The 27,788-nt window shown below is 38.1% G+C and overlaps 2 protein-coding genes and 1 pseudogene across 2 annotated transcripts; 2 read left to right on the top strand and 1 right to left on the bottom strand.

Moving 5' to 3' along the window:
* The first annotated feature begins 18,913 nt into the window (after positions 1 to 18,913).
* On the top strand, positions 18,914 to 19,888 carry LOC136244035 (myb/SANT-like DNA-binding domain-containing protein 7). The gene is made up of 5 exons (XM_066035561.1): positions 18,914 to 19,129; positions 19,178 to 19,334; positions 19,379 to 19,528; positions 19,574 to 19,678; positions 19,728 to 19,888. The coding sequence occupies exons 1-5, from the start codon at positions 18,914 to 18,916 to the stop codon at positions 19,886 to 19,888; spliced, it is 789 nt and encodes a 262-aa protein (XP_065891633.1).
* A 32-nt stretch (positions 19,889 to 19,920) lies between these two features.
* On the bottom strand, positions 19,921 to 21,027 carry LOC136244034 (uncharacterized). The gene has a single exon (XM_066035559.1). It carries the CDS (start codon positions 21,025 to 21,027, stop codon positions 19,921 to 19,923), a length of 1,107 nt encoding a protein of 368 aa, XP_065891631.1.
* Positions 21,028 to 22,763: 1,736 nt separating this feature from the next.
* On the top strand, positions 22,764 to 24,459 carry LOC136244033 (ATP-dependent DNA helicase PIF1-like; annotated as a pseudogene).
* Positions 24,460 to 27,788: the final 3,329 nt, after the last annotated feature.

The raw sequence follows: 27,788 nt of genomic DNA, 5'->3' as shown, positions 1-27,788 counted from the left end.
AATGAATCGAGAGTGAAAGTTCACCAGAGCTCATCAGCTTGATTGGATCGAAGAATTATTTTCTAGGTAGAAGAATGAAATTTTTGACTTCAATAGCACAAGTTAATTCCACATGAAATTTTAGATATGCAAACTGCAGTAACTTCTCTGGTGCTGCCTCCAAATCTGTCATTATTTTTGGTATAAAAGTTAAAACATCAAGTTTCCAACCCCACTGCCTAGGATTCAACATACCGATTAATAGCTTCAACTTGTAAGTGAGCCTGTAAGTTGTGATGGTATGCTGCACGTTCTATGGGTGGAAACTTTTGACGATCAAGCAATGATTTACTTATGATATTATCTCCATAACATTAATTGCAAAAAAAAACCTGCAGCTTGTTTAATCTCAAAGCATGAGGAAATTACATTATGTAATGTAATCATGTGTAGTAACTGGGTCAATATGACCTGGTTTGGGGAATTGTAATATCAGTGTTGCCTATCTGTAGTGTGGTAGGGTCATGTCCTCTTCTCTTTGTATATACAATAGCTTTTAGTTTGGAAAACAACAGGTTGAATTTATGTGCACTCTTTGCTTATCAACCTGAATTCATTGGATGCATCAACTCAAATTGAAGAATCATCTTCTCTTAATGGATGCTTCACATTGTCAAAGCACTACTGAAGTTCATGCCAACATATATGTGATTTTCTTTTCTTACCTCAGAAAATGAATATTGCATCAGCCATGCACTCCCTCCAGTGATAAATCAAGAGAACAAGAACATTCGTGTCGTCTGCTACAACATTAACTTCATTTCCTTAAGCAGAATAACTTGAAGCTTTTGTGACCATAATTGTAATCACCATCTCCTCTGCAACCATGTCCATAGTATTCTTGCATGTGAGCATGCATTCCTGCAATAACCCTTGTTTCCTAATTCTCTGTGCATCATTCTTTTGTAGAGTCAGTATACGACTAAAGTCCCTGTAACACCTTTGATGAACTAGAACAGTTCTAATAGGTGTCATATTAACACATTCAGTTAAATAGGTAGTACGGGAGTTCTGATCACCCATACCTTTTACTATATTCGGTAAAGGTCAAAAATACCTTTCCTTGTCAAATTTGTTATCTTCAAGACATAACACACAGTGGTCTTCTTGAAATTCAGGGCACATTCTGAGGTATCTTGCTCCATACTCACTATTGTCTAATTTACAAATTAAATGTATTATTATTATTGTTATGTATAATTGGTCAAAAAGAAGACAGAGCTCAATTTAATTTAAATAATAGTGACGGTAGCGTAACTATAAAGTTTTAAAGTCAGGCTGCAAAAGATCACATGCTCTTTCAATGCATGTATAAAACTTTAGCCTGAGGAGCCTGGCCTGAAATAATTGCACTTTAATTTCACCTTAGTAGTATTGTAAAATTTTAGGTTTGTGTTAGCAGCATTTACAGTATGTAATTTGTATGTATTAAAGAAGTGAATTCAAATGCAATAAAATTTACAGCACAAATCAAAATTAATACCATGTCATCACAGTAATACAGTACTCTTGACATAGTTTGCTATTAACAAGTGGTTCTGCAGATGTTGACAATATGCCAGACAAAGTGATCATGAAGTTGTCCAAACCATTAAGTTTCATGATTTGTGACTGACCTTGGTCTGCTGTGCACAGAGAAGTTCTGGCAGAGCCTTGTGGACTAGCATACCACTCTGTACAGCAGGTTTCGCAGCCTAGTATTCTTCTACAACATTGCTCAGTAAACTTAGTATGCTGTGGAATAACATAAGATATCATATCATACTGCTATAGCTCGTTGCTGCAGTGCAATAGCTGCCTTAGCCTGCCTATCATGCATGCAGAGAGCGAACTGAAGTATACATGGATACCTGAAATATGCGTTGCAAGTTTTCAGTATTCACTTGGTCTATACGTATTTCATGAGTCCCTCCTTCTCGCTCAAGCATTACGAACGAGTCTTGACAAGATGTAGTCAGGGTAGTCATTGCTGGCAGAGAATCGTCGTGAACTCGATGTCACTAAATGTACATCACGTGTGCATTAGTCATCATGTCACGAGATATTTAAGCCTTTGCACTAAAAAAATCTTGGGACCAATGGCTGAAATTGTCATGTTTTGGCTAAAATTTGGCTATTCTGCTACTCATAAATCTAATCAACAAACGTAATCATGATGAATTACCCAAGTCCTGTGTACCCACTCAGTAGTTCTCTAACTACTGAGACAAAAAAAATGCTGATGCGAGTGGTTTGAAACTTTCTCGCTCTTGTTCTGCTTTACTTTTGAATTGTTTCTGATTTGGTGCTAGTTATCGACTGCCAGATTGGAAGACATCAAGTCATGCTAGATAATGCCGAAAGATCATCTCCAAAATTGCATCCAACAGGCCAAAGCCAATTTTGAAGCAAATTTAGTCCATTTAGTAACAACTCAAAAATATTCCAGCATGTGATAAGCATCACTAAAATTATCATCTTCTATCCCTGCCACAGTCTTCTTTGATAATGGTTCTGCCACCCAAGATATTGACAAGGCAACTCTATTCAATAGGTACTTCTACTCTGTCTTTTCCCAGAATACTTATACTCTACCTCAATTTGAAGATATGCCTTCAACAAATTCCACTATAGACTCCATCATCATCACTGTAGAAGAAGTCTACTATCACTTGACCCTACAAAGGCAACTGGCATTGATGGAATTAGCCCTGCAGTCCTAAAACACTGTCCAATTGTTTTAACTAAACCTTTGCATTACCTATTTTCATATGCCATATTAAATTTCTGTCTTCCTTCTGAATGGCAGATCCATTGTATCACCCCTATCTTCAAAGCTGGCAACAAGAATAGTGTCTCAAATTACAGACCCATATCATTTCCCTGCATTGAAAGTACTTGAACAAATTATTTATGACAAAGTCATCAATTCTATTTTTGATTGTATCTCCACCTCTCAATTTGGATTTATGAAAGGACGCTCACAACAACTTCTTATCTTTCTTAAACATATCTATGAGCAAAAAACCCAAACTGACGTGATCTATTTAGACTTTTCCAAGGCTTTTGACTGAGTTCCACATAATTTACTGCTTCTAACACTATGGCAAATTGGTATTACTGGTGACTTGTGGTTGTGGTTTAAATCTTATCTTAAAAATCGATTCCAATGTGTACGCCTCAATAGTTCTTACTCAACATTTCTCCCTGTCTTATCATGTGTGCCCCAGGGGAGTATCCTTGGACCACTTTTGTTCTTAGTTTAGATCAATGACTTATTCCTATCCTGACTTATTCCTGACTGGTCTCATGACTACTTATCTTGCAACACCAACAAATTTAGACACCTTTCCTTTAACACAGAGCATACCACTTCTTATAACATAGACAATTGCTCGATAATGTCTAGCAACACCCATTGTGACCTAGGTATTTTATCCACTGACTTGTCTTGGAAAGATCACTACAATCACATTTCATCCAAAGCTTACAGAACACTTGGGTTACTTAGACGTATATTCAGCCAATCTATCAACATTACTACAAAGTGAACCCTCTATTTAGCACTAGTTAGATCCCAACTACTATCAGAGCTTATGATAAGAATTCTCTGTTGTCCTGCCACAATGTCCTGGCAAACCAAAATTGGCCGGACAATTGTTCAAATTGACTGGACAATTGTTCAAATTGACTGGACATGTGGAAGATGAATGCCCAATATGTCTACTGTAGCATAGCAAATTAACATTATAGTGGTAAGATGTCACATGACTTACTGCAGCTGTTATGTGGTTGCAGTACACCAGAGAGGTAGTTATAAAAACCGGAATCGAAACGGGAAACGAAATGAAATCAGCCTACACTCTAGTAGAGGACAATTACTATATTATGCACAGTTACACTATAATATGCACGCAGTACCTGTTTATACATCAAGCATGACTCCAGGTGGCAGATTTCTCTGCACGGTGCTTATCGATTAGATAGAGATATTAAACGCCTGCTCCTATCCGAGGGTCTGGGGACTATACAATAGAAAAGTTCTGTGCTTGGGTAGGTGAGCCGTTGATTGTCCCTTAACCACTTTCATAAGAAGCGTGCCATAATAGCCACAGATGGATCCCTTAGTATGGTGGCGCCCGCCCCTTCGCATAGAGTAAGCGGAGGGGCGGGCGCCGCCAGACTATGGATCCCTATGGCTTTAGACTCGTCAATCCACTGCTTTTTTTTTTTCCGTAAACGGTTTGTAATGATCAAGTAGCTATTCCTAGTCACTCCTCTTATAAAAGTGGTCTAGGGACAATCAACGCTCACCTACCCAAGCACAGAACTTTTCTATTATAGAGTCCCCAGACCCTCGGATAGGAGCAGGCGTTTAATATCTCTATCTAATCGATAAGCGCCGTGCAGAGAAATCTGCCACCTGGAGTCTTGCTTGATGCATAAACAGGTACTGCGTGCATGTAACTGTGCATAATATAGTGATTGTCCTCTACTAGAGTGTAGGCTGATTTCGTTTCGTTTCGTTTCCCATTTCGATTCCGGTTTTTATAACTATCCACACCAGAGGGTTGGCATTGGTACATTTGTGGCCACTCCCTTGGGTTGTAAGAATGTATACTATCTCCTGGCAACCAAGTGACTGTTATTGTTGATAGCATGCCAGCTCAGCCCTTAGGCTCCTTCCTTGTGCTTTGATGGGACACTGTGTCAGGACAAATTGCATTATGGTCAGACATCTATGCAATTTGACCGGATTTTGTCCGGTGTCCGGACGTTATCATAAGCTCTGTACTATATTGTTCCCCATTGTGGCATCGCTACCTTATCCAAGATATCTCTGCTCCTGAAAGAATACAGCGCTGAGCCACCAAATTTATCCTGAATGACTACATCTTTGACTACAAAACATGCCTTATCAAACTCAACTTGTTACCATTAATGTATACTTATGATCTATGTGACATCCTGTTCTTTATTAAAGCAATGAAAAATCCATCTAATCATTTCGACATCCGAACCTTCATCAAATTCTTCCACCATTCTACCAAGTCTTCTTCCTGTAACAAACTTGAACATGTTTTCACATCATCTAACAAAGAAATTTTTACTTCAACAGATTACCTAGAACTTTCAACAGCCTACCTACAATTGACTTAACTAAACCATTTCTTACCATCAAAGCTCAGTTAATCCAATTTCTATGGCAGCATTTTATGGAGAACTTTAATCCTGACAACTTACACAGTCTTTATTTTCTTGTCCCTGCAGCATCTGTTCTAAACACCCCAAGCCACCGAACTTTAATGCACACAATAGTTAGTTATTATAAGTAATTAAGTGCATAACCTCAGGGTCCGGTACTTGTTACCAGATTCCTTTAGTGCAACTTGCTCATGCAGCTATAACTACTGTTTGTATCATTATGCATTTTTAACATTGCACTATAAAGCTTTTACTACTACTAACTGGCTTCCATTTCTAGTGTACAATAAAAGTATCAGAGCTGCTGTTCATTTTAAAGTTAATTTTGGTGTATTATGCTTAAAATACCTACAATTGACACTAATAACAAAGTTACAATAATTTCATAGACACAATCATCTCATAATCAGCCATTTCCCAAGAGAAAGTGAAATGAGCAACCAACAGCAGTTTATGTTCTGCTGTTTTAAGAAGATACCACTGGTATTTTAAAAGTCGCAAAAGGACAGTTAAGAAGAAAGTTGGTTCATGAAAATCACTTTAGAGGCATAAATATTAATAGTAAAATTAATATTAATAGAAGTGACAGTGAAGAGGAAGTTAAACAAAAGATAGCACACGCACACACACACATATATATTAGTCAGTTTTCAGTCAATTCACCAACCAACAGGGCGATAAAAACTTGCTTAAATTTTTTCTGAAGCTTGCATTTTTTACTTATTGTTTTTGAATGCATTTTATTACAAAAGTACTATTGTGCGTATTTCGACGGTTTTCTAAAATTAGGTCACATATAACACATAGCTTTCTATAATCTGGCTGCGACAAACAGATTGCCCCAACCTAATGAAATTAATCACAAGACTTCACCCTAGAGATCCAAGTCTTTTCTCAACATGGTGATCTCTATAAATTTGCATAACCAATCACATTATGGCATGTACTAGCATACCACTCATCAACCACACTGAGCTCTATACATTAGTGCTGAAACAATTATCCGGTTTAACGAATAGTCGATCGAAATACTGGTATTCGGTTTATTAGAAAGCATATTGAATATTCGGTATCTCTAATTAGTACACACTGTTGGCTAACACGTGTCGTATTGTTGTTACCACGAATTGTATTTTGGTGCTCGCTAATAGTCATTATTATGATTATTATGATTGATAGAGTACAAATACTGCATCACCATGTCAAGATGGCAACGAAGCTCAGTATGGGATTACTTCAAGAAGAACAGCGATAAAATTGTGCAATGTACACTTCGTGATACAAAGTTAACTTATCATGGTGGAACATCGTCAATGGGAAGCCATTTAATTGCTAAGCACGATCAGATTGTGAGCTTGGATTCTAGCGACAGCTCTGCCCGGACAAAGATTGATGGACTCTTTTTTGTGGGAGTGAAGAGAAAGTGCTCATCCGATCGTGCAGCTAAGGTGACCAAACTAGTTTGTGAGATGGTTGCCAGACTTGCGTCCAGTTAGTATAGTAGAAGGAAATGGCTTCGGGCAGGTAATCAACTATCTTGAGCCAGACTATCACATTTGCACTAGCCGTTCAGCTGCTCCATTTGCGGTGGGATGGTGTGGTGCACTTTTGATGTATTGATACCATTCCTCTTAGTGAATGTGGCAAATTCTTCAGATACAAATTGGGGCCCATTATCACTGACAATCTGTTCGGGCAACTCATATGATGCACAAAGTTTTCTCAACTCTTCTACCATTTTGTATGCTGTATTAGTTCTCATTTCTATAATTTCAGGCCGTTTGGAGTGGCAAGAGTGCACTGTCCATTTCTCTTGGCCACCCAATCTGGATATAACGAAACACCTGTGCAATAGTGGGTCTATCTTAGTGGCATCAGCTACTTATAATGTCGTTACAGGCAGGGCCTCTACTTGGGCAATGTTAAGACTGCTGTTTCATCCACTGTCTATTCAGTAACCTTTTTAGGAAGGTGGGACAAACTGTCTGCTTTGGCATGTTGGCTGGTCAGCTTGTACTCTATGTCATACATGTATGCGGATAACATTATGGCCAATCTTTGTAACCTAGCTGCTGTTAATGGAGGAATAGCCTTTTTAGGCCCAAATAATGTCACCAATGGTTTATGGTCGGTGACACACAAAATGTCTGTCATATAAGTAGATATGAAATTTCTGCACTGCAAAAACCAGAGTAAGGGCCTCTTTGTCTACTTGTGCACAATTCCTCTCGGCATCAGACAAGGTGTGAGAGGCATGCGCATTGGCCTTTCAGTGCCATCACTAAATGTGTGAGAAATCACTGCTCCTAATTCATAGGCTGAAGTGTCTGCCACCCACTTAAGCTGTTCGGAGGGGTCATAATGGGATAATATTGGTGTAGATGCTAATTTTTCTTTGGCTTGCTGAAACATTTGCTGGCAGGCAGTAGACCACTTCCATTTAGTATTTGATTTAAGGACCACAGTTGCTGTGGGTTTTGTGGGGCTGGTGCCTGCAAAATTGCTTCTACTTTCTGCAATGTAGTGTGCACACTGCTGGCATCAATGCAATGCCTTAGATATTCTACAGAGGGCTCCATAAACCGGTGGTTTCACCCTTAACCCATAAACTTGTAAATGCTTTAGGACTTCTAAATTCTGCCTCTGTGACACCCGTCACCAGGATGTCGTTAAAGTAGCAAATTGTATGAGGGATACCCTGTAGGATTGTCTCCATTATCTTCTGGAACAGGGCAGGGGATCAGGCTATACCATAGGGTACCCTAGTATACCAGTACAGGCCCTGGAGTATTTATGGTGACAAGCTTGTGAGACTCATCATCTAATAATACTTATTGGTAGGCTTGGATCAAATTTGGAAAATCATTTACCCTTGTTAACTGTGCCATTAAATCATCAGGCCTAGGCAGTGGGTATCTGTCAATCACCAGCACCAGGTTAACTGTGATTTTGTAATCACCACACACTCAAACAGCCATCCCCTTTACAACTGGGGGGCTGCCTAATCACTGTGATCAACTTTCTGCAATACTCCTAATCCCTCGAGACAGGCCAACTCTCTCTCTTCAGTGCAAATGGTACAGCACGGAGTTTACAAAACTTAGGCATTGCCTGCGGCTTGATTTGCAAATGGGCCTTAATGCACTTTAGAGTTCCTAATTCCTCCTTAAAATATTTGTCTAAAAGTGGCTGACAAGATGAGGTAAAGCTATTTACCATTTGGGCAATAGCTTTCCAATCAAGTCTGATGTGCCCAAGCCAATCACGACCCAACAAATTAGCACCTCTGCCTTTACTACATACATTGTGTGTGTGCCCTCTTGTGTGCCGTAACTCACGTGAACAGAAACCTCTCCCAGCACCTATTGCAATGATGTATTTAAATGGAGGAGTTTAAACAAGGTTTATGTTGGGAGGTATGCAATAATGTTGCTTACTGACAGCTAGTAGTAGTTGATGACCAGGTAGATACAATAGGGTAAATGGGTTCCACAATGCAAAGTAGGCAGGAAACAGTGAACAGTATAATCAGGACAACTCCATTATAATCAGGATAACTCTCAAAAGCATGCGACAGAAAAGAGTACACAGATGGCCACATGGATAGTTGGAAAAAGTTTGTCCCTGCCCAAAGCCCATCCCTAGATGTAGGAGACTACATTAAAATATACTATTGTGAATATATAAGCAGTGCAAATAATAAAACAAACAAAAAATCATAGCTAAATTAATAAATAATTAATAAATGTGACCCTATTTTGGAAAACCATACATCTGGGCACATTGGCCAATTTTGTTTTTTTATAGCTACAAATAAGCACTGAGTGGTTATCTACCTTGTGTGAAAATTTTGTGACGATACGTTGAAGCATTCCGAAGACATGGCCAATTTACTGTCTAATACAATACTAACTAACTTTTCATTATCAGTTTATAGAACTGAATAGTGATCAGATGTGACAAATTGATGACAAATCACTTTGTTGACAAAGATCACCATTCTTACAATCTAAAATTAATGAAAAGAGATTCTTGAGAGTTTAATCATGTGTTCTTTGTGCTTTTTCTCAATTAAATCACTTGTAATATTGTGTAAATACAGGAAAATGTTTGGTTTTGGGAATGAACAAATCACCCAATTTGAAGTTAATTGTTGTCCCACGCATTGTGAAACTACTACATGGTCTGATATAATTCAGTATATCTCCTAGATAAAAGAAGCTATGGGTGAGAAATTTCACATTCAATTGAGAATTCCCACAAATTTTGCATGTGCCTAGATTAAACTCCGTGATAGTTTAAGTTACTATAGCTACATCCTGTCGCAGTAGTAACTTTTAAGCATTAAACCATTGTGATGATTATGAAATATCTTTTTAGCAAAATACTTTTAGTTACTACACTGGCAGATAGTATGTGAATAGTGAATAATTAGTTACTACAATATAGCAAGGTACTTTTAGTTTTAAAGAATTAACAACTTGTATAATTGTTGTGTGGTAAGTACTTTTAGTTTTAATTTCAGTTATTTGTAGTCATTAAATGATATTTTAGTTTTAGGATAAGTTTCTTCGTAAAAATTGAGGCACTTTTAGTCTTTTGACAAATCAGAAGAACTAAAGTTTTAGTTTTAGTTAACTAACACTACTCGTAACTGTGAAGCTTGTGTCTCTGCTGCCTCCACGCTCCGAGCTATCTATGTAGCTTTGCTAGGGACAGTTCCAGTTCAGAGAGTAGCCTCTTCTGTGTACCTTGGTGGCGAATGCCACAATCTCGTACTGCATGGTCTGGTCTAAGTAATCACCAAAATTGCAATGCTTCGCCATGTGGCGTAATTCAGCCAGGTATTCACTAATACTATCACCAGGTGCTTGGTCCAGTTTGTGGAAGTGGAACCGTTCCATGATGATAAATGGTTTGGAAGCGAAATGCTGGCGAAGGGTATCTGCCAGCTGCTTGAATGTCTGGTCATGTGGCTTCGTGCGCGTGGGTGCCAAAAGATTGCTCAGAAGAGCGTAAGTGTCACTACTGATCTAAGCAGGACTGTCACTTCCTTATCGTCTTTAATCGAAGTAGAGTTTGACACGCTTAAGGTACTCTTCAATCTTTTTCATTCTCCGGTTGAAAAGGATTCAAAGAACCAATAATGCTTGTTGCTATTGTGATCCTCATCGCCAATGTAATGTCAGAGTGACCGGATTAATGTTGGTATCGACAGATATTACTGCATTAGTTCAACACACAAATAACGCCATTGTTCAACTCATGAGTCCCATGTGTATGCGTACTATTACATATCAACAAGTATACACACGCTATTAGAAAAGTACTATTAATTGCAGTCACGTAAAACAAGGTGTACCTTTGCTTTCTCAATTTTCCACTTGGTAACCATAGTGTTGAATTTTTCACAAATGTTACTTCCAGTATGAGGACCCTGTAATTCTTCTACAGATAGTACAGCAGAAACCTTCTGAAATTTTCAATCCAATGACTAGTTAAGCTCAAAAGAGAATGAGAAGCCACATTGGTACTCCATACATCCGTTGTGAAACTGTAATACTCCACACCAGGATCATGCACTAGTTTATGAAGCTCTTCTTTAATCCCAGTATAAATTTTTTGCAGTGTTTTAGTAACATATTTCCTATTAGGCAAATTATATTTGGGCTCTAGAGTATTAACAAGCCTTTTAAACCATACATCTTTCAGCTATTGGTATAGACTGATAGTCAAGAGCTACCATTTCCCCATATCGTTCGTGAACGACAATTGCCCCTGAATCATCAATACTCCATTGTTTACTAACTTCTTTTGTACCTTGTAATGGCAACTGCCGAAATCCTGTGAATTCACCTGCTTGCAGTCTCCCTTTTCTAGAAGCTTCTCTTTGTTTGTCCCTCCTGTTTTTAATTCACAAAAATCGCGGTAGGTATTAGGGTGACGAGATTGTAAATGATTAATTAAATTTGTTGTGTTGAAATTTTTTCAACTATCACTTCCTCTTGACACCAAATCTCTGCAATCACTACATTTAGCAAACATATTGTCTTCGGCTATCGTGAAATAGTCCCAAACAATAGATTTCCACATAGTTCCTAAACGTGTTGGTGTAAAAGACACAACGGTGCTTGTTGAACTAGATGCACCACTTGGGGCAGGGACAGAGGTAGTGGTAAGCACAAGGATTATTTTGTCCACTACAATGAAACGTTCACAAAATAATTTAATCATTGCAATCATTGCAAGGGAATAGGATAGATCAGTAATTGTTATACTGTGGGCATACAATAAAAATAAGAATTCATTATGCTGTTGGTATATCCAGTCTTCTGTCTGAGTTTAAGTCCTGCTGATCTGGTGCATGCTCAGTGCTAACTAAGCTATTGTATAAGTCTCTCATGTGTGTCTTAGACCCCTGTACTTAAGTTGTACACGTCTCGCTCTCTGGTGTGTGCCACATATTTCTGTAGGAAGCCGTTGCATTCACACATGTCAACATAGATTTCTTCACTGTGGTATATATACCAAATGGAAACAGTACTCACATGAACAACAAACTCTAGCTGTACAAACTACATTATATTATCATTTAATACAACTGTGCACCAGTGAGCCAATGTTAAGTCCATGCACCCATGGAAAATCTGCATGTGATTCTTATTGTATATGGTCTTGGCTCAAATAATAAATGCACAACCACTGACTATTTTAATGTACAATAATATGCTTGTCAGAGTTCCATGTCTTGTGACAGGTAGCTAGCTCAGTATCATACCATCTGGTGTGTATTCATGAACTCTGCATTAGGATGCTAAGGTGACAGCATGACTATAAGAGACTTGTATCTACAATAATTATCTTTATCAATAAAACAAATCCATTACTGGATTAAGTAAAAAGTACACAAACTAGATGAATAAAAAATTGGAAATTTTAAAATGACAATAGGGATCGCTGAAAAAAGCTACCGAACAAAAAGGGATCGCTGGGATGGTAGTGTAAACCACAAATCCCTGTTTTTACTCATTTCAAAATGACTGGAGCATGTAACTAAATATTTATGACAGATAGTCAAAATAGGGATTTGTGGTTTACATTACCACCCCAGCGATCCCTTCTTGTTTGGTGGCTTTTTCAGCGATCCCTATTCCCATTTTAAAATTTCCAATTTTTTATTCATCTTAACATTATTGCATAGCGAAGTTTACAAGGAGAATCCTGGGATAAAAAGTAGCAAGGCTTGCTGAATGGATCATTGTGCGTGTCCATGACTTATTTTTGATTTCGTTTTCAAATGGAAACAGTCCAAACCGGGCCATTTCTCCTTGCAAAATCGCCATTACGTCCGAGAAGCCATACAAGATTGCATTCAAAGTTAAGTTTTTTGTTGTGCGCTGCTTGTGGCTAATAGAATCTGTCTTTATTATAGGCCAGGAAGCTTAATCTGGGCTGATGACTTTTGTTGCAAGGTGGTTTTTTGCTCTGTGATTATTGCATGTGGGCGGTGGATTAAATACTCTAATAGAGCAGTCACGTAAATACTCTGATTACCCATGTTCATGTGTAAACATTGTATTTTTCACAGGTCGAGGATGATAGAATCTGGTCTACAGCACCCACTACTGTGTCTTAGGGGAAGCCATAGCTATTATAATTTTATAGTTGGTTTGCATGGTTGTAGTTGATTTATGTGTATATAATTATTATTCACAATGACCATAAATGCAGAGAAACTGTGTGCTCCTAACATGTTTAGTGTAAAAGGGGAGGTCTATAGTCTATACGGCTGGGTGTACTTCAGGGTCTGGGGAGAGACTATGTACTAAGCTATAAGGTGTCAGTATTAAAATAACTGCATCCAGCGTCATGCCACGTCTGGCCGCAGTTTTGTAGCTACAGCATACCTAGTTTACTCCTAGCTGAGACTTTGTTATATTTTAACATAGCCTACGGAAACAATCTATGGCTTGAAAGCCTCTCTCTTCTATTGCTACCATTAACTGGGGGGGGCCCTGACCACAGACTGCAAGCCGCAAATGAGCTGTTCACATTTCATTGGTTCGATTAGAATTTTCGAATTGTCTTTTGTTCTTTAAACAAAGTTCTTGACTTCACTGTGTTTCACGCTAAGTGAGAATGATTTGTGTGCTAATTGTTACCTGAACCTAGCTGAAGGATATCTACGCTAATTTTTAACTGTAATACTTCTTGATGCAGTACTAATTGGTGTCATTTTCAGGCGTTAGGTTATACCTGAGCAAAACAAGCTACTGGGACATTGATATCTTATTGTAAATTGTTTCTCAACACAAGTGGAAACAGGATACAGAAGATAAAAGTCTCGGTGAAGTAGTACTACACCCTACTGACCTTCGTGAGTTAACAGCTACCTATTAGACAAGATAATAGTACAGTGTGATTAAGTGAGAACTGTTATATTGTGTTTTGTTTGATGGTGTAAATGAATCGGGTAATGCCGCGATCTGTCAAAACGAAAAGGCTGCAAGACAAAAAGAGGTATTCTTCCAACAGTGAAAGTATTAAACAGGCTTCAAGGCAAGCTTATAGTAAGAACCCTGAAAAGTTTAAACAAGCCTCGAAACAAGCATATGCGAATAACCCTGAAAAGTTTAAACAAGCCTTGAAACAAGCATATGCGAATAACCCTGAAAAGTTTAAACAAACCTCGCAACAAGCATATACTGACAACCCTGAAATGTTTAAACAAGCCTCGAAACAAGCATATACTGACAACCCTGAAAAGTTTAAACAAGCCTCGAAACAAGCATATACTGACAACCCTGAAAAGTTCAAGCAAGCTTCAAAGCAAGCATATTCCAGCCAACCTGAAAAGTTCAAAGCAGCCTTTAAAAAGCTTATGATAGCAATCCAGAAAAATTCAAAGAAGCTTTTAAACAGGCTTACATTAACGATGCTGAAAAGTTTAAAGAGGCCTCAAAGCAATCTTATTTCAACAATCCTGAGATGTTTAAAGAGACTTCAAAGCTGGCCTATGCTAACAATCCTGAGAAGTTTAAAGTGGCCTCAAAACGCGCCTATGTCAGATATCCTGAGAAATTTTAAAAGGCTTCAAAGCTGGTTTATGCTAAGAATACTGACAGACTTAAGAAGTCTTTTAAACAAAATTATAGCTTGGATAAAATGAAGAGGTGCAAAGTCTCTAAGAAAGGGAGCTTTTAAAACAAGTGCAAAATATTAATGCCCTTGAAATTAATACCAAGGATGACTTTGGTGAATGCTTCCATACGACCTCCAGAGAGCCATTTTACTATAAAACCACATACAAATACAATTATGTACATAGTGAGTTGGCAATTGACCGCACCAAACGACGCATTGTTAGTCGGGATTTGATTCCATATAATGATGAATGGATGTCATATGAATCACCAATTGTGGTTGATGAAAACGGTAAAGCCCACCTGTCTAAGCAGCTAGATTGCTCCACTGCATGCCGAACACTTGACACTAAAAGTGTTGAGTCTATTTTAGAGTTGATAAAATCATTTGATCAGCCTATTGAGGAAGGAAGAGAAGACCTCGACATGGTTGATACAGGGTGTCCCTATAACCATCATGTGAAAATATAAACTGACAATGACATGGTTGAACCAGAATTTTTTAAGCCAGCAGAGGTTTTAAAGCTGGGACACCCACAGCCTTGCACTGCTAGAACTTGCCAGAACAAACTAAGGCTTCTTAGGGCTGCTTCTGTACATTATCCTTTATTAAGGAGGCTCCTGGAAAATGTTTACATGGCAAGGTGTTGCCATAATTTTGTTAAAAGTATAGACGAGGCCTTGCACACAGGTACTTTTAATGGCCTTTGTAAACTCAATGGTATCAATTACATGGAACTTATCGATGAAGATGCTGAAATGTATTTAAATGAAGGTAAAGATAAAGACACGGAAGCTTTGCTTTTGAGCAGTGCAGGCTTGCCTCACATTGAAACACAGCTGCAACTCACCCATGCAGCCACTATTGAAGAATACCACAGTAAGCTTAATGATGACCCGGAGCATGCGTGTGTCAGTTGCCACTAGTTATTTGTAAAAAAATAGTGTAACCAAATTCCAGTATCATGTGGAAAAGTTTAGTTCAGAGATGTGGCAGCATTTGAAAAAATAAATGTTAGACTGCAGGCATGGGGCCAAGTACATTTAAAAGTACTTAAGTAAAGTACAAGTACTTTTGAATTTTCCAAGTACAAGTACTCCAGCAGCAATCAAGAGAGTACTTAAGTAAAGTACAAGTACATGCTGGAAATACTTAAGTAAAGTACAAGTGCATTTGCTGTAGTAAAATATATACTATATTCAGTGTATTGTAGTATGTAAGTGTGCCTAGGGGTATAGTACTTTCAGGTTTTTGTCAACCATTCTCTCTCTTAAATCTTTAAAATAAATAGCAGCATTGCTTTTGTTTGCTGGAATGCTATGACATCATTAATCATGGCTACACAATACATAGTAAGGTTGAGGAAGGCACTAAAATAATTGCAAGAAGTTGCTTCATACAATTTTGTTATTCTCATTATACACCCATTGTGTATATACTACGTATAATGTTTGCAGTACTTACAAGTACTTAAAAGTACTTTAAGTACTCAAGTACATACAAGTACTTGAGTATAAGTACAAGTACATTGGAGAAATTAAGAAAGTATTTAAGTAAAGTACAAGTACTTTCAAACCTGTACTTAAGTGTACTTAAGTATAAGTACTCATGTACTTGGCCCCATGTCTGTTAGACTGTGACCCTGATGATAAGGATAAGACATTATATGTTTGTCAATACTGTCGCATCCGTCTCAGTGCTAATCAGTTTCCCAATAGGTGCATTCTAAATGGCCTCCTTACGGAACCAATACCTGATGAGGTTTCCAAACTAAATATCCTTGAAAGGCAGCTGATCCAGAAGGCAAAGGCCTTCCAAACGATCATCTGCCTAGGAAGCTATACAGGCAAGGTTCATATCTACAATGCAACAAAAGCATTAAAGGGTACGTCATTTCTTACCTATGCCTTTTGACAAAACTCAGGAACTACTAGATTCCATAGACATGCCACATGATTTAGCCTCAGAGGTATACAGTATTCTCCCAGACCCCCATGTCTTTATATTATTAGACAGAAAGCCCACTAAGGACAAGGTTGTATGGCAGAGTATGGTTGATGCAGATAATGTGAAAGAGGCCGTGTTAAGGCTTTTTCACATTACATTTCAATGCGCATTAGAACTGCTTTGAGAGGTTTCACATTAGAAGCGAATTAGCACAATGCGGTTTCAATTCGCAATCAACTGAAGCCACTTACCAAGGTGGTTTGTGCGGATTGAATGCGCATCCATACAATGGACGCCGCTGTACACATGACAAACATAGACATTTCGCGCAAGAACAATGGCCGGAACAGCTGCAGGCTGGACTAATAATGCTACCCGTGCATTGATAGCAATTTGCAGGTATGTTCAACAGCCAATTTTGGCAGGTTTTGATAAACCTGCTTTTTGCCAGTTTTGGCAACATTCAGTATCATATTTTTGCCAATTGTGGCAAAATTAGGTTTATCCCAGATGTTGGCAAACCTACTTTTTGCCATTTTTGGCAACTTTCAAAGCTGCCAAAATTGGCAACTTCAGAAGCTGCCAAAACTGGCAACTTCAGAAGCTGCCAAAACTGGCAACTTCAGAAGCTGCCAAAACTGGCAACTTCAGAAGCTGCCAAAACTGGCAACTTCAGAAGCTGCCAAAACTGGCAACTTCAGAAGCTGCCAAAACTGGCAACTTCAAAAGCTGCCAAAATTGGCACCTTTCAAAGCTGCCAAAACTGGCAACTTTTAGAGCTGCTTCAAAAATGTATCACCTACTTTTTGCCAGTTTTAGCAACATTCAGTATCATATTTTTGCCAATTGTGGCAAAATTAGGTTTATCCCAGATGTTGGCAAACCTACTTTTTGCCATTTTTGGCAACTTTCAAAGCTGCCAAAATTGGCAACTTCAGAAGCTGCCAAAACTGGCAACTTCAGAAGCTGCCAAAACTGGCAACTTCAGAAGCTGCCAAAACTGGCAACTTCAGAAGCTGCCAAAACTGGCAACTTCAGAAGCTGCCAAAACTGGCAACTTCAGAAGCTGCCAAAACTGGCAACTTCAGAAGCTGCCAAAACTGGCAACTTCAGAAGCTGCCAAAACTGGCAACTTCAAAAGCTGCCAAAATTGGCACCTTTCAAAGCTGCCAAAACTGGCAACTTTTAGAGCTGCTTCAAAAATGTATCACCTACTTTTTGCCAGTTTTAGCAACATTCAGTATCATATTTTTGCCAATTGTGGCAAAATTAGGTTTATCCCAGATGTTGGCAAATTCAGCATTGTCCATATTTTGCCAAATGTAGATCCAACATGTTGCCATTTTTGTCAATCTCTTGGGTTCCATATTTTGCAGCTATTGGGTTATTGCCAAAGTTGGAACAGCCTTAAAAGCAAAGTCTGGCAATGTAAAGAATTTTATTTTGCCATTGTTGGCAATTTATGAAATGCAACTTCAAAGTAGTTACAACAACAGAATTAATGTAAAAGTTACTGAGCTTCCAAAACTGGCTCTTTTAAGCCCAAATTTGGCAGGACCTTTTTTGTCGAATTTGGCAATAATTTGTGACCCCCATTATTGTCACATTGGCATTATGTGGGATCTGAATTATTGCAAAACAATAGAGCAACGTATTTTCCTTGGCAAGCTAAGGAGAGTATACACCGCTTTGTCATGGAGCCAGTAAGTGCTTCAATTTCTCTCACAAGCATCTTAACAGTTATTCCAAAATTGGAAGGTATCAGGTTTACTTATATAGTGCTGTGTGTAACCATTAATTGTGGGTTTGAGTTTCCATTTTTGGCAAGAAATAAGATGTTTTTTTATTGCCAAGTTTGACATGCCTACTTCATGCCAATAATGGAATCTTGGAAATTCTAACTTGCCAATTTTGGAAAATCAAACTTGCCAATTTTGGAAATTCAAACTTGCCAATTTTGGATATTCAAAATTGCCAATTTTGGAAATTCAAACTTGCCAATTATGGAAATTCAAACTTGCCAATTTTGGAAATTCAAACTTGCAAATTTTGGAAATTCAAACTTGCCAATTTTGGAAGTTCAAACTTGCCAATTTTGGAAATTCAAACTTGCCAATTTTGGTAATTATAAACTTATTAACATTGGATATTATGAAACTTGCCAATTTTGGTAATTACAGAACTTGCCCATTTTGGATATTTTATAAACTTACATTTATAATCTTGCCAACTTTGGTAGTTATAAAAGCTTCCAGTTTTGAAACCCCAAACTGAAATTCAATCCCACAATTAAAAAATACCTTTGCAACTATAAAGGGACATGGAATTTATGCCACTTTTGGAAATATCATAGAGCTGCTAGTGATACATTTTTGAAGCAGCTCTAAAAGTTGCCAGTTTTGGCAGCTTCTGAAGTTGCCAGTTTTGGCAGCTTCTGAAGTTGCCAGTTTTGGCAGCTTCTGAAGTTGCCAGTTTTGGCAGCTTCTGAAGTTGCCAGTTTTGGCAGCTTCTGAAGTTGCCAGTTTTGGCAGCTTCTGAAGTTGCCAATTTTGGCAGCTTCTGAAGTTGCCAATTTTGGCAGCTTTGAAAGTTGCCAAAAATGGCAAAAAGTAGGTTTATCAAAACCTGCCAACAATGGTTCAGGAACATACCTCCAATTTGGGGAGAAAGTAGTGTACAAGAGAAACTGGATTCTGTTACGCGCAATAAAGCTATATATGAAGACATAGCAGAGAAGCTTAATGAGCAGGGGTTCATTTACACGTGGCACCAATGCCGTACAAAGGTCAAAAACTTGACTCAGAAGTATAGAAAGGTATAATGAGTGTTGAATTCTGGTTTATACCATAAGGTTTCATGGTAGGTTAAGGACAAGAACAGGCAAACAGGTAACAAACGAACTGTCTGCCCTTTTTATGAAGAAATTGATGCCATTCTGGCTACAAGGGCTACATCACAGCCTGTAGTAGTTATGGAAAATTCTGGAGTTACTACAGCAAGTGCCAAGGAGTTGCTGGATGGTTAGAATAGTTTAAATTTGTGTGTGTTATAAGCATATCAACAGAAGATGTGGAAGATGGTAGTGGATATGTTAATTTGTTAACATCTTCTCCATCAAGAGAGAGCACTTCTACTGAGCTATCCTCCAGTATACATAGTGAAATGGCAGGATGTGATCAACAAATACAGGATCAGCAGGGAGCAAAGGATTTGGGTACCATATAACTTAGCTTGCTGTAATTTCAAATGTAATTTATAGGTACAAGTACCACAGCCTCAACACTACACACAAATGCTACCACTACCATTACTGCTTCTGCAAGTGCTAGTACTACCACAGTATCAGAAAAGGAATGGGGAAAAAGTATGTTATTGTGTACATACATACAGCGCCATGAATTTTCCACCACTAGGTTATTCATCAGGTGGTTTTCCTCCTATTCTAGTAGTGCTCATCCACCATATGGCCACCACTACTACTCAAATGCCGCAGATACACAGCATGATGCTACTACCAGCACTATGGAGCCACCTTCTGATTAAGAATTGTATTTGTGATAAGTTGTATCTTTAGCATGTGATAATATTAATACTAGTGTGTTACAATTACTGATTTACATAGTCTTTAAGTGCATTTCGTATGTTGTTAGCTGAAGGGGTTGCATGCCTCGTGACATCTGTAGGTGAAGTTGTGTCCCCTCGAGTTAATGAATCATGATGAACCCATTCTGGACGACAGCGATTACCATTCATCTCACAGACATTGTGTAAAACTAAACAAGATGCTACAACATGCGTAACACTTTCAACACTTAAATAATCCATTCGTTTCAATAGACACCTCCACCTTCCCTTTAGCCTGCCAAAAGCATTTTCTACAACCATTCTTGCTCTGCTTTGTCTATAGTTATACTGCTGTTGTTGCCTAGTCAGGTTACCAGTATCAGCAAATGGTTTCATCAACCAAGGTAACAGTGGGTAAGCAGGGTCACCAAGGATTACCAAAGGTACATCAACTTCGTTAATATGCCTATTCCAGTTAGGAAGGTATGTTCCATCATTACATTTCTTATAAATTGTAGAGTTGGCAAGTACACGAGCATCATGAACTTTACCTGGCCATCCAATATTGACGTCAATAAACCTGCCTTGAGAATCTACCACAGCCTGAACAATTATGGAATAGAAGCCTTTACGATTGTAGTAGTCTGAAGGACACTCTTGGGGTTTCAAAATAGGTATGTGTGACCCATCGATTGCTCCGACTGTTTGAGGAAATCCCCAGAGGGTTTCAAATTCTCTTATAATTTCCTTCAATTGCTCTTCTTGTGGCAACTTGATATATCTTGACAATAAATTTTCTGAGATAGCGTGACATGTTCGATGTACAGTTTCACATACAGTGGAAATGCCAATTCCAAATAAAGCACTGATGGTCCGATATTCAACATTTGTTGCCAGTCTCCAAATGGTTACTGCTACTTGCTGATCGACAGCAATTGGTGCACGACTTCTACACGGATCTTTCTTCAAGTATGGTTGTAACTCAGTGCAGAGTTTAATAAACGTTGCCTTGCTCATACGCAAATTATCAATCCACCACTCATCTCCAAATATTCCTCTCTTGGCTGCATCCCAGTATCCAGTTCTCCTTGGTTTAACCCACACACTACGAATAACTCTCTTGTTACAGAGTGCAGCAAACAAGTACATCCTACAGTTTAAAAATATACAGTTATGTATTACACATAGCTACGTACATGTTAAACAATTGCAATTTGCAAATAGCTAGACCAGTTTATACGTGTAGGAGTAAAAACATACAAGAAAGCATTCAAAACAGTAGAATGATCATTCACTGGCCTTCTATGTCTTCTTCTTTCTGTAACACACTTCTTTCGATCATTGAGCCTCTTGAGCAGCAAGCATTGTCTTCTGTGTTTGTTGTAAATATTTCTTCTTCGCATATCAATAATTTTCCATAGCATAAATAGCGCTAAAGAGGTAAGCATAAGCAGTGCCGCCATATTAATCTACACTATTCACGCGCAATCTAGTGCAATTATCACTGAGTGGTGACATAATAATTGTGTCATGTGACAATTTAATAACAAATTAAATCGCTTTACTTTAGGTTTTATGTGAAACCATTCTATGCGCATTGAATCTGGCTTCACCACAAACCACACTCAATCCACTTCTATTCTGCTTTATATGTGAAAAGGCCTTTAAAGCTTAAAGAAATCAACTGGTTGTACAAGAATATAGATGAAGCATGTGTAAGTGATGCTGCCAAAAAGATTGCTTACGAGACTGGTAGCGATACCACCAGCAGACAAATTTCATGACTTTTTCCTAACTGTTATCATCAAAGGGCAGGCACTTGGCCAAGTGTCTCACTTTTACAGGAAAAAAGAGTATCAGTCACGCAGAGCACGTATTGGTGTGGATTGAAGGAGCACCGGTCATTGGTAAAGATCCAGATGAACATGTTCTTCGCTGGATTCAGAAGCACATTACGTGTAGGATCCCTGAACAAGTCACCAATCCTGAGCTGTACCGCCTGGTCACCAAATACCAACTGCACCAAGTGCAGCAAGTATTGTAAAAGGAAGAAAAAAGTTGGGGGTGTTTACATTACACGTTGTAAATTTGGCTTTCCTAGACTGGAAGCAGAAGAGGCTAGCCTGTTGAGGAGTCTTTAAAGGGTAGAAATAAAATTATACGCTGTCCAGGTCAGCCTCAGAGGTCAGAGTTAATGACTATAACCCTCCTTCTTTTCCTTTGGCAAAACATTAACATACAATTTGTGTCAGAAAGCTCACTTGCTTTAGCAAATTATGTGACTGACTATGTCACCAAAGCAGAGAAATCGCACATGCAAGAAATATTTGACTGCACAGATAATGCCCAATCAAATTTCAGTAGGCTGTTCAGTTTTGGTGTTCGCTCCCTTCGTAGTAGAGAACGTGGTATGTATGAGGCATCTGACATCTTGCTTGGTGATCATTTGTTAGAGAAATCTGACACAGTCCAATGGGTTGCTGTAGACCAGCCTCACAAACAAAAAAGGAGACTTAAAAATCATGAAAAATTAAAAGCACTGGCTGACAATGATCCAGACTCTACAAATGTGTTTGAATCTAATTTGATAGATAACTTCTATCCCAACAGGCCTTTTGATTTAGAGAACATGTGTCTGTATGATTTTTTAAAGTGGTATACATACAGTGGAACTGATTCCAGTGGCAACAGAACTTACAAAAATTACCCAAGCCACGTCTTCCAAATCATTGTATTTATGATCCTAGCAAGGAGGACTACTTTTATTCTTTACTGTTGTTATTTGTTTCATTTAGAAATGAAAGTGACCTGGTTGAGAAGAATAAGACTACAGAAGATGCATTTAAATCAGTTTATCACATCCAACAGTGACATAGTAGAACATCATGAAAAGCTTTGTAAATTTTGCAAGCCCAGAAGAAGAGTGCTCAAAGGAAGATATAGATGAACATAGTGGTCTAGAGATAGCTGGAGAAGCAAAAGCCGCTATACACGATGTAAATGAAATGGAAGGGAATATAATGAATGATGAAACTTTGAATGATAATATACAAATGTTAAACAAAGATCAACTCCATGTCTTTGACATGATTACTGAACATCTTCTCCATCAAAGACAGCACGAATTTGGAGAGTGCACTTGTGCAAGTCGAATACCACTACAGTTGTTTATGAGTGGGGTAGGTGGCACTGGAAAATCATTTCTTATTGATGTTATTGAACATCAAGTGGCAGCAATTGGAAAGATGACACAAGTGGTGATGCAAATTGTGTTGTTGCCGCCCCAACAGGCTTGGCCTCTTATAATGTGGGTGGGGTCACCCTGCATAGGCTGTTTCAGCTTCACATAAAACACCAAGGTAAAGCTGCTGAATGGTGGGGTCTTTCTGGACCAGCAATAAAGCTATGAGAATGACCCTCCGCTCAATTAAACTTGTGATCATCGACGAAGTGTCAATGGTCTCAAACCTACCCTAGCAGATATTCAACTTCGGTTGGATGAGTTTTTTGGGGGTGTGTCTACCCATCAACGTTGCTGGGGTATGATAGCGACTGGTTTGGCTAAATAAATGTTATTTGTTGGAGACCTTCTACAGCTGCCACCAGTAAATAGAATGCCAGTATTTTGTAAATTTACCAATGAAACAGTGAATGTTAAAATAGGTTGTATAAAAGCACCAAACATCTGGAAGGATTGTGTCGCTTATGAAGAGTTCAGCACCAGAAGGATGACCCCATGTACAAAAAAATTCTAGATGAGGTTTGCCTAGGTAAACCTTCAAAGGAAACACTAGATCTTCTTAGCAAGAGAGTTATGAATGAAAGTGTGACTGAGACATTTCAAAAACTCAACAAGGCAGGAAGTTCCCCTGTTTGTCTCTTTCCTACTTGTAAAGTATGTGAAGATCATAACAGGGAAATGCTCACTGCTCTGGATGCCAAAATTGAGACCATATCTTGTATTGATGAGATTGATGAGACAAGCAGTACTCGCAAATGGACCAAAGATGTGGCAGCTCAGTTGAAGAAATTGAACAAAGACTGTAATTTAACTTCTGGACTAGAAGCTAAACTTGCAATTGCAGTAGGTGCAAGAGTAATGTTGTGTAGGAATATTGATACCAAGAGAGGATTGGTCAATGGCTCTATTGGCACTGTGACTGCCATCACTTCACAGTGTATTACAGTAAAGTTTGATCATATTGGCACTGTGACTGCCATCACTTCACAGCTTATTACAGTAAAGTTTGATCGTATAGATGAGCCATGCCCTATTGAAAGAGTGCGCAGCAAGTTTATGGTGAAGAAAACTTTTTATGTTTATCATAAGTAGTTTCCTCTAATACTTGCCTTTGCTGTTACCATTCATAAATGCCAGAGACTGTGCCATTATTGACCTGTTTTAGTCCAGGAATGGCATATGTGGCTCTTTCTAGAGTACGTTCACTAAATGGTTTGTATCTCACAAACTTTGATCCAGCCTCTATTATGGTAAGTAGTAGATACCTGGATGAAGTAAACAGGCCTAGAAATAACTACAGGAGCACTTATGAAATTCCGGTTGAGGTGAAGCCTACATAAAAAGGCTAAGTCACTGCAACTATTGATAGTGGTGTCCCCCCTCCAAAAAAAACTCTAACTAGTGGGAGTAAAAGAAAACTTAATGCAGTATAAACTCCACCTGCTAAAAGAATAAATCTTGAAGGTTCCGCATCAAAAAAACACATGGCCAACATGTTGTACTAGCACGAGTGACATTTTGCTCACTAACTACAATGCAATCTTTATCAGTATACGGCACTTGGTCATTGTCCTGTGTTGTCATCATGGCCACATTTTCATTACTATCAAATAAATGAGCAATGGCAAAAGTCCGTACGTGCAAAAATTCCAGACCTGCAATTTATTTCACCTTTTGTTTGTAGCCCTGGTAGTCGTGATGTTATTCTCACTCATCCCAATAGGCGTCGATTGAGATCCATAGGGGGTGATGGAAACTGTCTCTTCTGTGCCCTATCGTATATTATTACTGGCTCTGAAAACCAACATTATAAAACCAGAGCTCTAATTATCAGTCATATGCTATCTATTTCACATATGCTAATTGGAATTGGTCCAGATGGACGTGCCAACTATGCCAGTGGTATGCATAGCTACACAACTACTGAAGAGTACATTTGATGCACTGCAATGGATAGAGATGGAACCTGGGGTTCTGCTATTGAGATGGTTTCTGCTTCTTATCTGTTCAGTGTTCCCTTGTACGTGTATGATGTATCACATCAAAATCACAATTGGACAGCATATTTTCCATCCTATATTGACAGAAGCTTACCTAGAAATGTAAATTGTATGTCCATGTATATTTATTTTACGGGTAACCACTTTAATGTTGTATCTGGAGTGAGAGTATCATAGTTTTACGTTGCATAGTAATGGTGTGTCAAGGGAATAACAATATTATACATATATACTATGTGTGCCAATACAGTAGTTGTAATCATGGATGGATATTGTGAATAAGAATACTTACTCTCCATCCAGGATACATACCAATAGTTATATAAATCATGGATGGATAGATTGAATAAGAGTACTTTCCATCCAATCTGTGTGCCAATAGATGTATGAATCATGGATGGACACAGTGAATAAGAGTACTCTCCATCTAGTGTGAGCCTGTATGAAGCATGGATGAATAAGAGTACTCTCCATACAATGTGTGTATGTGTGCCAATAGTTGTATGAATCATGGATGGATACAGTGAATAAGAGTACTCTCCATAAAATGTGTGTGTGCCATTAGTTGTATGAGTCATGGATGGATACAGTGAATAAGAGTACTCTCCATCCAATGTGTGTGTGCCATTAGTTGTATGAATCATGGATGAATACAATGAATAAGAGTACTCTCCATCCAATGTGTGTGTGCCATTAGTTGTATGAATCATGGATGGATACAGTGAATAAGAGTACTCTCCATCCAATGTGTGTGTGCCATTAGTTGTATGAATTATGGATGAATACAATGAATAAGAGTACTCTCCATCCAATGTGTGTGCCATTAGTTGTATGAATTATGAATGAATACAATGAATAAGAGTACTCTCCATCCAATGTGTGTGTGCCATTAGTTGTATGAATCATGGATGGATACAGTGAATAAGAGTACTCTCCATCCAATGTGTGTGTGCCATTAGTTGTATGAATTATGGATGAATACAATGAATAAGAGTACTCTCCATCCAATGTGTGTGCCATTAGTTGTATGAATTATGGATGAATACAATGAATAAGAGTACTCTCCATCCAATGTGTGTGTGCCATTAGTTGTATGAATCGTGGATGGATACAGTGAATAAGAGTACTCTCCATTACAATGTGTGTGTGCCATTAGTTGTATGAATCATGGATGGATACAGTGAATAAGAGTACTCTCCATCCAATGTGTGTGTGCCATTAGTTGTATGAATCATGGATGAATACAATGAATAAGAGTACTCTCCATCCAATGTGTGTGTGCCATTAGTTGTATGAATCATGGATGAATACAATGAATAAGAGTACTCTCCATCCAATGTGTGTGTGCCATTAGTTGTATGAATCATGGATGAATGCAATGAATAAGAGTACTCTCCATCCAATGTGTGTGTGTGTGTGTGTGTTTGTGTCATTAGTTGTATGAATCATGGATGGATACAGTGAATAAGAGTACTGTCCATCCAATGTGTGTGTGTATAGTTGCAGACCTTCCAACTCACTCGCATTGCGCGGGTGACACCCGCATTTAAGGCTTTTCACCCGCCCACCCGCATAAATAGGTACAACACACATAAGTGTTATGTTGGTTGCTTTTAAACAGTTGCCTAATATGACTTATGGGATTATCAAGTATATGAATTATACTGCCCTCATTACCTATACATATTTCGTGGATATAGTGATTGCCTTCATTGTACAGAAGAAATTGATTTCTTATAGATGCACAGGTGAACACGAGTGTGATGCAATTTGGTTACAGCATCTTTTCAAGAATGATGTACATATATTTTCCAATGTATGCTTAGACTTATGTCATTTACTGTAATATGTGACCGAAATTTTGGAAAATCACCAAAGTGCTTGCAAGTGAAATAATTACAATTTTCATGTTTAGTAAGCTACTATTAAAAGGAAAGTGCAGTTAATAAAAATATGTATTGTAATTTAAGGTATTGAGAATGGCTTATAATCGTTAACAAGTAGATTTGTACTATAAAGCTTGTTATTTGGATCATTAAATATTTTAGATGTCAAATGTCCTCATATGGGTGATTTTCCAAAATATGGTCACACATAGCTTTTATACTACGTACAAGAGTTCATTCATAACAATGGTATTTTGACCTCTTAGTGTATGCTTTCAATTGTACCTTTTTCATTTGCGAACAAAATAAGCTATAAATTTCAAATTTTCATCATTAGGGACAATCCATACCTAAAACACCATGTAATGATGTTGTATTACAAGACAAAAGAAGGTATGAAACTTAAAATTTTCTCTGTACATTGCTATTACAAATTCAGCTTGACAACATAGAGCTGTGAGTATAATTGTCTGTAAACCCAAGAAAGCCAAGTCATGGATTTCCAATAAACAATTATAGTTTACAGTTACATAATACACTGGTTGATACAGCCTTTGATTTCTTTTAAGACCTATAAGTTGAGATTTCATCCAAGTACTGAGACTTTGATGACATTACTGAAAACATAGTGATTAACTAACTGAAGCTGTGAGTCTTACTGTGAGTTGTAGTACAGTATTATTTGTTATTGTTTAATATAATAATGTTTTCCAAAAGAACAATGACAACATGGAAATGTACATGTAAGTTCTTAAAAATGAAATGTTTAGTTAGTTGTTACAA

Source organism: Dysidea avara, chromosome 14 (genome assembly GCF_963678975.1).
Source record: "Dysidea avara chromosome 14, odDysAvar1.4, whole genome shotgun sequence".
Classification (NCBI taxonomy): domain Eukaryota; kingdom Metazoa; phylum Porifera; class Demospongiae; order Dictyoceratida; family Dysideidae; genus Dysidea; species Dysidea avara.
The sequence above is the reverse complement of the archived record's forward strand: the minus strand, read 5'-3'. Positions and strand labels throughout refer to the sequence as shown.

Excerpts from the sequence above, each read along its gene's own strand:
- LOC136244035 (XM_066035561.1), top strand. The coding sequence starts at position 18,914 with ATGGCAAAAAGTAGGTTTATCAAAACCTGCCAACAATGGTTCAGGAAC. Across the intron at positions 19,130-19,177 it reads TGACTCAGAAGTATAGAAAG|GTTAAGGACAAGAACAGGCA; the intron begins GTATAATGAGTG and ends GTTTCATGGTAG. Across the intron at positions 19,529-19,573 it reads GCAGGGAGCAAAGGATTTGG|GTACAAGTACCACAGCCTCA; the intron begins GTACCATATAAC and ends TGTAATTTATAG.
- LOC136244034 (XM_066035559.1), bottom strand. The coding sequence starts at position 21,027 with ATGTACTTGTTTGCTGCACTCTGTAACAAGAGAGTTATTCGTAGTGTG.